Genomic DNA, 12,258 nt, shown 5'->3' with positions numbered 1-12,258 from the left:
ACTACATAAGCAATATATGACAAAACAAACAGCAATCAATAAACAAACCATGCAGAAAACATTTTCAAACAGACTATCAACTCATTTCCGCAAAACACTTAATTGCCTTCTTCATAGGCTAATTAAAATTTTTATCTGCATATAATTTATTAATGGACCATACAAGTCAACAGCTTCCATATATTTTTAAAAGTTGTGCAATCATCACCACAATCAGTTTTATTCATTCTTGTACCCATTAATATTAGTCCCTCATTACTCTTCAACCTCCTGTTCCAGGGACTAATTTTAGCAGTTGCTTCAGTTGCTTCCACAGTCAGTCATAGGTCAGAGTGTGTGTCCCTGAACAAAGCTTTCAGCACTGTTCAAGAGATCTCTTTCGACTTCAAGAAGCACAAGGCTTAAATAGACACTTGGAGAACTCCTGTGAGGGAAGTGGCTGAGGTTATGCACCTCATCAGCAGAAGCCTGAACTAAGGTCTTCTTGTATGCTAAGTCTCTTTGTTATAATCCGGTTATAATTAAAAACCTGCCCACAAAGCTCTCTGCAAAGTGCTTTTCTTCACCACAGTCCCCAAAGCTAGGGTTTATTAATTATGCATCTAAATGACTCTTTATGGGCTTTTATAAATCTCTTTATGAATTTCATATGTACAGAAATGAAAAATTTTAAAATGGTACTTAACGTAACCCCATAAGTTTCCACTGAGCTCCTCTGCCTAAAAGTACCATATATTAAAAAGAATAAAATGTCATAGCCTGAGGAACATTATCAGTCAATTCTAATGGAACACTCTGTTCTCTTATTATTGTTATTTTTTAACAACCAGGCACAGCATAAGAAGAGGTGATCTTTGAGACCTATTTGTTCTAAATGTTAGTAAAGAAACCGCAAAGGCAAATTAAAGGGGTTTAGGGTTGGTTAGAAGGCCTTTGCTCCTCTCCAATTAAGATAGGAGTCTGCAGCCGCTTTCCACATGGGCAAAACTGTGGCAAAAAAAAAACAAACAGAAAAAAAGAGAGGTGCTGTTTAGTAGGTTTATTATATATAAGATGGTGGGGTGGTAGGTGGTCCAAGTTCATGACTAATAATCCTGGTGTACGCTCTCAGTTGCAAGAGCTTTCCAAATTCGAAGGGAATCAGCCCTCTGGCACGCCATGCCTTCTCCATCCCTTCATTCCGGTCTGGTCCCCACGGCACCCACCCCTCTCTCCATCAGAAAGGGGTGCCCTTTCTCATTAGGCTTCACTGGCCCGTTTTCTAAGGGGTTCATTTTCCATATTTGAGCTATTCTATGTAGAAAACGACCGGTTACAAAATGCGAGTCTTCAACGTACAGGCAGCACCTTTTTAAAAGCTTCTCAACGGCAAGGCAAGAAGTCTTAACCGAAATGATGCCTACTTTTAATTTTGCTTCCTTTTTCATTAGACTCTCACAAAAACGCTCCCAGTTCCCTTGAGATAAGTCCTCCCGTAATATGATCAGATTATGCGTCAGGGTCAGAAAAGCTCCCATCAATAAATTGAGATGATTTAATGCTTTGACTTCAGGTATGAAATGAGTCCAAGGCAAAAGTTGGAGTCCTTGGAGAGAAACTACATTCCAACTAGAGCCTCCTCTAAATAGTTTTATTATAAATTATAATAAAGAACAGAGGAAAAGATCCCAAAAGCTCACGTTCCTGCTGTCCTGGCAAAGCTTCCCTTTGGAAGGGGTTCGACACACAAGGAGGCACATGAATACAGAAGCAACATTCAGCTGTTGCTGCATACTTTGATGTAGACACAGCTTGTTGATGTGGCAGAGAATGTGGGGGTGGATGAGGGGACAGAGGTCAGGGACACCTCTCTGAGGAGGTGACATATGAAGCTGAATGTCGGGGGTGGGGACAGGATGAGAGAGAGGCAGGGCATCTATGGAAAGGGCCAGTAGGTGTTTGAGTACCAGAGAAGATCAGTGCGGGTGGACAGAAAGAAAGGCAGTAACACGGCAAAAGATGAGGTCAGACCGGAGGTAAACAGGGACTGGTAGGTGATTTCAATTACATTTCAGTATACTAGATTCTGAGTCATCTGATGCCCACAGAACATGTTTATATACATCCATCCCATGCTTTCCTGTGGGAATTCGAGGTGCCCGCCCACCCCACCCCCCCAAAATGATGACTGCCTCTGATGTGCAAAAAGCACTGATTCAGAGAAACTGTAGAAGCCAGATGCGTGGAAAGCTGGAATTTAGGGAAGGTTTTGTCCCTTGTGATTTCCAAGATGGTAAGAAATCTGTCCAGCATGCTCCTGACAAGCCAGGGTGGCAAGTCTTTGTCCCATGTACCTCGGACATGTTATCAGAAATGCCCAGTCCCTGGAAAAGGCCATCATGCTTGGTAAAGTCGAGGGGTGGAGAGGAAGAGGATGGCCCTCACAAGAGGGATGGACGCAGCACCGGTGAGGATGGACGCAGCACCGGTGAGGATGGACGCAGCACCAGTGAGGATGGACGCAGCACCGGTGAGGATGGCGCCGGACTGGTGTGTTTCATTCTGCTGTACGCAGGGTGGCTGCTTCGGAACTAACAGTGCCCAACCACAACTAAGCATCTAGGGTTACTCTTACCATAACACACCCAAACAGATTTCATTTCCCAACTTTAATGCATACTTTCTCGCTGCAAGCTCCAGAGCCTGGAAGCCCAGTGAGTCACTGCTACTAGGTTCAAGGTCCACTGGGATCCAACAGCTTCTCAAGGTAGACAGATCCCTCTAGAGATCACAGCCGTGGAAACCCTCTGGGGGAACTTTTCTTCGGCGTTCTTAGGTGTCAGAATGGGCTCAACGGGCAAAGGGTGGGGACGGTGCCACTCAGCTCATTTTGTGATAAGCTTCAAAAGCTGTTTGACTTCGTTCCAAGTCGGATGTGACCTCTGACCATGCCCGGACAGAGTTCCTGAGGTGTTTTGATGTAAAACCTATGCAGTAGTTCTTCAGGCCAGCAACACCATCATATATGTGAGCAAGAAGAGAGCAAAGGGAAGTGAACCAAGATTTGCCCTGCCAGTGAGAGGGCGTGGGCATGTTTTTCCTCATTCAGTGCTGACAGTAGCCCTCTGAAGCAAGGATTATCTCCATGTACTGGGGTAGACACGGGTTACACAGACATGGTTGGTACGAACTCCAAAGCGATCTTTCCTTCTTTAAGCCTTTGGGCTGACAGATGCTGTTGAGTAGTATTAATTCATTCAAGATGCACTTGCACGAAAGCCCTCAAAAAGCTGGTGCTTTCCTATTGGACTAACAAAGTGAGAAGAACCGGGTTTTCTAAAGAGAACCTGTGCTCTGTTGCTGATCAAAACAGCTTTGCTAAAGAGGTTTGGGATCAAAACAAAGAAGCTGGTCTTGGGTTTCTTAATTGACGTGAAAGGTATTTTTTGACTGGTGCAAAGCCATGAGGGGTGGGGGGCTTCTGAAGGGGCTTCAGAAAGTGTGTGGAAAAGTAGAATGGAATTTCTCCATGAACTTTCAGTAGGTCCCTTAGTACAGCAACACAATGAGAGTTCAGATGTGACTGGCGCAGGCAATATGGCACAGAAGTGGCGGGAACAGGCGTCCTCGCCTGAAGAATCTGTAGTCCAGTCTTGTTTGGGGCAAAGTTAACGTGCTTAGTCTGAACAGAGCGAAACGCAGCCCATCTGGTTTCTGCTCCAATAGGCGTCAAATGGTCATAAATGCTGGCCCACAAAAGCCCGGGAAAGGAGCTTTGAGTTAGTCTGCTTCCCAGCTACTGCCTTCAGCGCGGACATCCTTTAAAATCGTCCTCCTTTGTCAGCAAGCTTTAAGCAGGGAGGCACCATAAAATGGCCGTGGAACTCAGACGCAAAACAAAAACACTTCCACGTGCAGATCATCACTTTATTCAAACCCGCAGAAATGTCCCCTCTGTTCCTGCTTATTTTGTCTGTTGTTCCTAGAATTGCTCAATCAATCCTATTTTTTGGATCAAAGGTTTTCTAGGACAAAGTTTCTCCAGCAACATCCCCGCCCCCGCCAAGCTTGCATGGGAAACTTTCTCAAACAAAACACATATCCGACAGAATTGCCTATTTCTGTCGAGTCCTGTTGGCAATGACTCCTGTCATTTCCCCCCCAGCTATGCCATGCACAAGGGTCGACAGATTGTGAAGAACACGCCATGGACGTGGGATCCAAGTTTCCCCTGCTCCCGCCCCTCTTCGATCTGCCGTGTATTTGGGCTGGACTGTTTCCCCCTTCCAACAGCTTGAGCGGCATCCAAATGGACAAACAACACCCGGGGCGGGGGTTCCTCCAGCCCTCCCCGGAGAGCACAGCTGGGGCAAGCTCGGCCGCCAACTTCTCCGCTTCTGCTTGGCCGAGCCGCTGGGACTGTGAGCGTCGGGGGACTCCTGGCCCTCCGTCTCCCGGTGGCTCACACCCCCATCCCCCCGCCGCCTTTGGGGTGGGGGGCCACCTCCCTGCGAACTGGGTCTGTGTTGAGGATGTGGACCCCGTGGGGGGCACAGGCCTCCCTCAGATTCTTGGACACCTCCCTTCCCGGGGGCACCCTCCCGAAGCCCACCGGAGGTGGGGTGGGGGGGTGGAGGATGAGCAGACCCCGGGCCCCCAGGGGCGCGTGGGGTGGGCACGCTGCGGAGGACCAGATGACGTCCCCGCCGCAGCCCCTCCGGGCCCCTCGGACGGGCGAGCGTGGAGAATGTCCGCGGGCCGCTCGGGAGCCCGGGCCGAGGAGGGGGCGGCCGGGGGGCAGCTTACCCGCAGCGGCGATGGCGGCGAGACTCAGCAGCGGCAGCAGGACCGCGCGCGGCGCGGGCAGTGCGGCCGCCGGCATGACGGCGGGTGCGGGCGCCGGGAGCGGGCAGGGCGGCGACGGCAGCAGTGGCCGAGCAGGGCAGGGAGGCACGGGCCCGGGGGCGGCGCTTCGGGGAGGCGCGGAGCCGCGTCGGGACCCCTCCCACCGCGGAGGCCTCCAGCTGGAGGAGCGCGAACGGGAGGGGGTCCGTCCCACCCAGCCCAGCCCCTGTCTGCCTAAATCCCAGGAAAAGGCTGGCACCCCGCCATCCGTGACTTCTTTCTCTCTCTCTCTTTCTTATTTTAACTTTTCCTTGGACTGAAATAATGTCAGCCTTTCAAAAATGTTGCAACCAACTTCCTGAAATATTAACATCTTAAATCATCAGAAGTACAGTGCTTAAAAAAAAGTACAGCGATCAAATCCAGGAAATGAACGCTGATACGATATGAACAACGAATCTACAGAGCTTAGCGCGTTTTGTCAATGCCTCTTTTTGGGGACCAGGATGAAATCCCATAAGCCAGGATCAGCCATTGTCTTGAAATGTCATGTTTCCTTTGCCTCCCTTAATCTGTGAGTTTTTCTGCGATTCCTTCTCTTTCTAGATCTTGACCCCTTTGAGGAGTCCTGGCGAGTTCTTTGGGAGAAAAATGGGTCGTTCTCCTACTGTAAAGAGTTAGTCTGGGAGACTCCAGAACTGGGGGCAGTTCTACCCTGACCTATAGGGTAGCCAGGAGCCGGCAGAGACGCCACACTGATGGCAGTGAGTTTGGTTTGGTTTGGTCAGTCGTTTTGTAGACTCTCCCTCATTTTGTGTTTGTCCAATATTTCCTCTGGATTGAACTCAGGTTGTGATTTTTTTGGCCACAGGACAAAAACATTTAATATGCTCTTCTCAGGAGGGACACCGGGTCAATAGGGCATCACCCTGTGATGTTCACTGTGACCACATGGTTAAGGTGATGTCTACTAGATTTCTCCTTTGGATCTAGTAAACAGAGCCGGTGTTATCAAAGACTGCTCTGGATGGGCAAGTTTCCTTGTACAATAGTTATCTGTCACCAGGGTCTGCCTTAAGGGTCTTTAAACAATGTCTACCTTCCACCTGCTTAACTTGGCCAGTGAGAACCTCTGGAGTCAGACAACACAATCCACAAGCCAGGCCCAATCAAGGCTGCTTGACACAGTTTCACGTCATTGGCAAGAGAGTCCTTTAAAAATTGTGTTTGATCAATAAAATCAGAAATTGCTTCTTTGAAAAGATCAATAAAATGGACAAACTTTCAGGTAGGTTGACAGGAAAAGGTGCAAATAACCAAAATAGTGAATGAAAGGGACCTTATAACGGACCTGATAGGAATGAAGAGGATATGATAGCATTATGAATCATGGTGTGACAGTAAACTGGGTAACCTAGATGACATGGACAAACTCTTGAAAGCCCATGATCTACTCAAAGTGACTCAAGATGCAATAGAAAGTTTCTATTTGATTTGACCCAAATCAGTAGTCAAAAACCTTTCCAAGGGATAAAAACAATCCTGGACCAGATGATTTCACTGGAGAACTCTAATAAGCATTTAGGTAATAGCAGACACTGAGACTGTGTACACTCTTCCAAACGATAGAGAAGGAAGGCACAGTCTCATTGGTTCTGTGAAGCAAACATAAATCCTGAGTCTAACACCAGACAAAGACACAAGAAAAAAAACAATGCTGGCCAATGTTTCTCATGAATGAAAATGTAAACATTTGCAACCACAAATGAGTGGTAGACCTCAACCACATGTTGAAATTCATACTCCATGACCAAGTAAGATTTATCCCAGAAATGCAAGATGATTCACATCCAAAAATCAATGCAACATGCCTCATCAATAGAACAAAGGAGAGGGAGGTAAACATATGATCATCTCTATGGATGCAGAAAAAGGATGTGATGCAATCCAACCCCTTTCTTGGTTAAGGGGGCACTCTGATGGCTTAGTGGTTACAAATTGGGCTGCAAACCGCAAGGTCAGCAGTTAGAAACCACAAGCTGCTCTGAGAGAGAAAGATGAGGCTTTCTACTCCTGTAGTTACAGCCTCTGAAACCCACAGGGCCAGTTCTACCCTGTCCTGTAGGGGCTCTGTGAGTCAGAACCTACTTGATGGCAGCGGGTTTTGTTTGTTTTTGACGTGGGACAAAGGGCATTTGATGGGGAAATAAGAGAGCCCTGGTGGTGGTGTGGTTCGCATTGGGCTGCAATCCATCCGGCAGTTGGAAACCACCAGCAGCTCTCCTGGAGCAAGAGTGGTCTTTCTACTCCCATAAACAGTTACAGTCTCGGAAACCCACAGCGGGGTACTATGAGTCAGTATTGAGTGCGTTTGCTTTTGGCGTTTCAATAAATAAACTTAAAGACAAGCAGTCAATTCTGATTCATAGCGACCCTATAAGAGTATAATGGCCCACTTTGGGTTTCCAAGACTTTAAATATTTTTTAGAAGTAGTCAGCCTCATCTCTCCCTTGAGGAGTGACTTAGGGGGCTTGGACCACTGACCTTGTAGTTAGCAGGTCAACGAGCAGCCCACTATGTCACAAGGGCTCCCTTCAAAAAACAGAGCTGGGAAAATTGAATTTCCACCTACAAAAAACAAAAACAAACCAGGATCTATGTCTCTTATAATACATGATAAGAAATTCAAAACAAAGCATAAGGATCTAAATATGCAAACTGAAATCATAAAATTCTTAGCTGACAAAGCAGAACAACACTGTCAGGCATAGCTTTTAACAATGGATAACGTAATAAGAACAGTACAAACAGCAAAAGACAAAATAAATAAATGGGAGCTCGTTAAAAACTTTTACACTTTTCATTCACCAAAAGATTTTACCTTATATATAAGCAAATGTAGTGAAGAAAACTGATGGTGCCTGGCTATCAAAAGACACAGCATCTGGGGTTTTAAAGGCTTGAAGTTAAGCAAGCAGCCATCGACCAGAGAAGCAAAAAGCTCACATGAAGAAGCACACTAGCCCGTGCGATCATGAGGTGTTGATGGGATTGGGTAACAGGCACCAGAAGACCTAAAATGAACAAACAAACAAACAAAACATATTGTTGAGAATGAGGGGGGTCGGAGCAGAAACCCCAAATACATCTGTAGACAATGGGACATCGTCTCACAGAAGGTTCACAAGGAAGGGATTGAGTCAACCAGGTCACAGTATAGCACCGTTGAAACACACTATATTCCTCTAGTTCCTTGAGGCTTCCTCACCCCCCACTATCATGACCCCAGCCCTGTCTTTCACTGTGGGCTGGACCAGAGCAGGTGCACAGGTACAGAAAATAGATAAGAGTTAGAGACACACAAAATCCAGGAACAGGAATGGGAGTAGTGATACAGGAGGGTAGGGGAAAGGTGGGGAGAGCAGGGGAGGATAGGGGAAGTGATTGCAATGATGGACACATAATACTCCCCCCAGGGGGACAAACACCAGAAACTGTGAGGGAAGGGAGGCAGCCGTCAGTGTAAGATATGAAAATAATAATAATTTATAATTTATCAAGGGGTCATGAGGGTCTGGGAGAGGGTGGGGAAAAAGAGGAGCTGATACTAAGGGCTCAAAAGAAAGTAAATGTTTAGAAAATAATGATGGCAGCATATGTACAAATATGCTTGAGACAACTAATGTACGAATTGTTATAAGAGCTGTAAGAGCCCCAAATAAAATGACCTTTTAATAATAATAATAAAAAAAGATCTTACCCTAAAAGTGAAAGAGAATATTTTGAGGAGCCATATATCTGATGGGAATTCCAATAACTGAAAAATGTAAAACTTTGAAAACAAGAAAAAGACAAATAACTCAACCCTAACTGGGCAAAAGAATGAAATAGTGACTTTATCAATTATGACATTCAAATGACATCAAACACATCAAATGATGTTCAGCAGCATTAGCCACAAATCAAAGATGTAACCACCACTCCAACCACCACCACCACCACAAGAATGACTAACCCAACCCCAAATCAAGCTCACTGCAATTGAGTCCCCCTGCGTGGCTAAAATGGGATGACAGAAAATATCAACTGTTGAGGAGGCTTAAGGGAATTTTCACCCATTTCTGGTGAAAAACAGTGTAGTGGCTCTTCAAATAACTAAACTTAGAACTACCACATGATCCAAAAATTCCAATTCTAGAGATATATTCCAGAAATTTGAAGGCAGAGGCTTAAACAGAGATATGTGCACCAGTGCTCACTGAAGTGCTACTCACAATAGCCAAAAGATAGAAGCAATCGAAATGCAAATCAGAGGAAGAATGGATAAACAGAATGTACTACTCAGCCAGTAAGACAAATGAAATCTTGATAATTGCTACAGTACGGATGGAGCTTGAAGTAGTCACACTAGGCTGAGTGAATCTGACAGTCTCAGAAGGACAAATATGAGGGTAAATTAAAAAGTACTGCTACAAAACCATAGAAACTTGTGGCCAAAAACATTAAAATATGAAGTTGTTTTTTCTTGACAGAGCCTCCATCTAAGTCTATACATTTCTGTAGACAATGTTTCCATCTCTGTTACCCTTTCCCCAAGCACACTGCGTTCTTCCATCCTAACAGCACTAAAAAATACAGGCTGAAGGGGCCAAAACAGGGTTTTATAGTGGGTAGAGCAAGCTTTCTTAGTGAAATTTTAGTTTTCAATATTCTTTTAAAAATCTTCATAATAAACCCCATGATCATCCTGTGTCTTTTGTGTAAATCTAACACACACACACACACACACGCACACACACACACAATTGCTCAATCTTTCTGAGCTGATTTCTCTATCTTGAATTTAACCTGTCTAGCAGATCCCCTTGGAAGCTATTGGGTTGAATGGACCTTATTTTGTTTTGTTTTTTAAATCCTTTTATTGGAGACTTTTACAAGTCTTATAACATTCCATACATCAGTTGTATCAAGCAAATTTGTACATATCTTGCCATCATCATTTTCTAAACCTTTACTTTCTACTTGAGCCCTTGGTATCAGCTCCTCTTTTTTCTCTTCTTCCTTGCCCCCCTGGGGACCCCTTGATAATTTATTGTTATTCTCATTTCTAGCACCAACTGCTGTCTCCTTTCACCCACGTTTCTGTTCTTCCCCCTGGGGGAAGGGTTATACGTCAATCATTGTGATTGATTTCCCCCTTTCTCCTCCCACCTTCCTCCTACCTCCCGGTATCGCTACTCTCATTTCTGTTTTTGAGGGGGTTCATCTGACCTGAATTCTGTGTGTCATGAGCTCTTATCTGTACCAGTTTACATGTTCCAGTCTAGCCAGAACTGAAAGGTATGACTGGGGTTACGATAGTGGCAGGTGAAGAAGCTTCAAAGAACCAGAGGAATATTGTGTGTTTCATCGCTGCTATACTTCACCCTGGTTGACTCACCGTTCTGTGAGGGGATATCCTATTGTCTACAGATGGGTTTGGGGTCTCTGCTCTGACACCCCTCATTCTCAACAATATTTCTTGTTTGTTTGTTTTGGATCTTCTGGTGACTGTTACTGATTCCATCAACACCTCATGATTGCACAGGCTGGTGTGCTTCTTCCATGTGGACTTGTTGCTTCTCTGCTAGATGGCTCCTTGTTTAACTTCAAGCCTTTAAGACCGCAGATGCTATCTATATCTTTTGATAATGAGCCACTATCAGCTTTCTTCACCACATTTGCTATGCACCCATTTTGTCTTCAGCGATCTTGTTGGGAAGGTGAGCATCACAGAATGCCAGGTTGTTAGAACAAAGTGCTCTTGCATTGAGGGAGGGCTTGAGCAGAGGTCCAAAATCTGTTCACTTTCTAAATGTATTGCCATATAAATATGTGTACATAGGTCAATACTTCTATTTTCATGAATTAATATATTTACATGAGTGCACACCTATGTTATAACTCTATCCAAGATCTGCTTCCAAGATCTTTCCTGTTTCCTTTTACCTTTCTCTGCCCCACCATCACACTTGCCCTTCTTCTGCCTCTTAGTAATTCCTCTCACCTAGATTGCTGTTGCTCCAACACCACCAGATTCTCTATGTCTTCCTCATTGCTGCTTTTAATTCCCTAGTTGTTCCCTTGTCTATGGCGTTTGCTCACCACTACCTGCCCCTGCCTCCCCCTCCCTCAATTTCCCCCCAGAACTGTCAGTCCCCTTGCTTTCTCCTCAGGCTTCCTATGCCTATCTTATATTTGTAGGTAAAACAACAATAATGGAGACAAAACAAAAAATTGAAAAAGCAGGGGTTGCAATCCTAATCTACAAAATTGACTTCAAGGTGCAAACCATAACAAGAGGCAAGGAGGGGCACCACATAATGCTCAAAGGATCAGTAGACCAGGAACCAGTGAGCATAATAAATATATATGCACCTAATGAGAGACCCCAGAAATTATTCAAACTGAAAACAAGATATCATAGATTCTATGATAATAGTAGGTGACTTTAATATACCACTATCAGAGAAAGATAGATAACTAGGCAAGAAACTCAGCAAGGAGGCTACAGAGTTACACACTACAATTAGGTGACTGGACCTGATAGGCATTCATAGAACTCTCCATTCAAAAATCCCACCAGAAACCAAAGTGTAAAAGCATACATAATTTCAGGTCTGTCCCCTGACCTGTATGACCATCTCCCCACCCATCCTGTGGGGTTCTTGGGAGCTGTCCCTCCAGCCTGAAGCCTATTTTGGGGGATTCTCAGGGGCTTTGTGGCTTTGCTTTGCTCCTGTTGCTGATGATCTGTGACATTCTCTTCTTGGTTTGCCCCATGGGGGGGTGAGGATGGGAGTGGGGATTAAGACCAGACTCATTCCCCACTGTGTGTCCCCAGTTTTGTCCTCTGTCATGGTGTGCTCCAGCGAGGAGACATCATGTCTTGAGCTGTTGTCGGCCCTGCAGTCCTTTCTGTGCCTTAGTAGCTCCGTGCAGGGACATCATCCTTAGCTGTAGCCTTTTTGTGTGTGTCTTGTTCTGGAAGACCAATTATTCAAATATTATTCCTCTTCATAGCATCTGTCACTGTTCTCAGGTTTTCTTCCACCTCTTCGATTATCTTGTTTGATTGTCTTTTCTGTTTGTTGAAGTCTGCCTGATTGTCCTCGAGATACTGGTAAAATTCTCCTCCTCAATTCTCTACCTCTTCTAGTCTGTTGGTGAGGTCCGTGATCTTCTGTTTGGCTTCTGTTACCTCATCCATTCGTTCTTGTAGTTCTTTGGTGCATGAACTTCATCCCCTCTATCGTGAAATTCATCTCTTCTAATCATTGCATCCTTATTCTGCGTTGCTTCCCTCATATCCTGAATCAATATAGGCAACATTCTGAAGAGTTCTTTTTGTTGCAGATCAACAAGCAGCATTCTGAAGATTTCTTTTTGTTACA

General features: G+C 45.1%; 1 protein-coding gene across 1 annotated transcript in view; it reads right to left on the bottom strand.

Moving 5' to 3' along the window:
• CD302 (CD302 molecule) overlaps positions 1 to 5,025 on the bottom strand; it is a 31,481-nt gene extending 26,456 nt beyond the window's left edge. Inside the window, exon 1 of the mRNA XM_075529668.1 lies at positions 4,786 to 5,025. Coding sequence (XP_075385783.1) covers positions 4,786 to 4,861 — 76 coding nt within the window. The 5' untranslated portion in view covers positions 4,862 to 5,025. The remainder of the gene's footprint in view (positions 1 to 4,785) is intronic.
• Between the last annotated feature and the right edge of the window lie 7,233 nt (positions 5,026 to 12,258).

This window comes from Tenrec ecaudatus, chromosome 13, assembly GCF_050624435.1.
Source record: "Tenrec ecaudatus isolate mTenEca1 chromosome 13, mTenEca1.hap1, whole genome shotgun sequence".
In the NCBI taxonomy this organism is placed as follows: Eukaryota; Metazoa; Chordata; class Mammalia; order Afrosoricida; family Tenrecidae; genus Tenrec; species Tenrec ecaudatus.
This window is presented reverse-complemented; position numbering and strand designations above follow the sequence as displayed.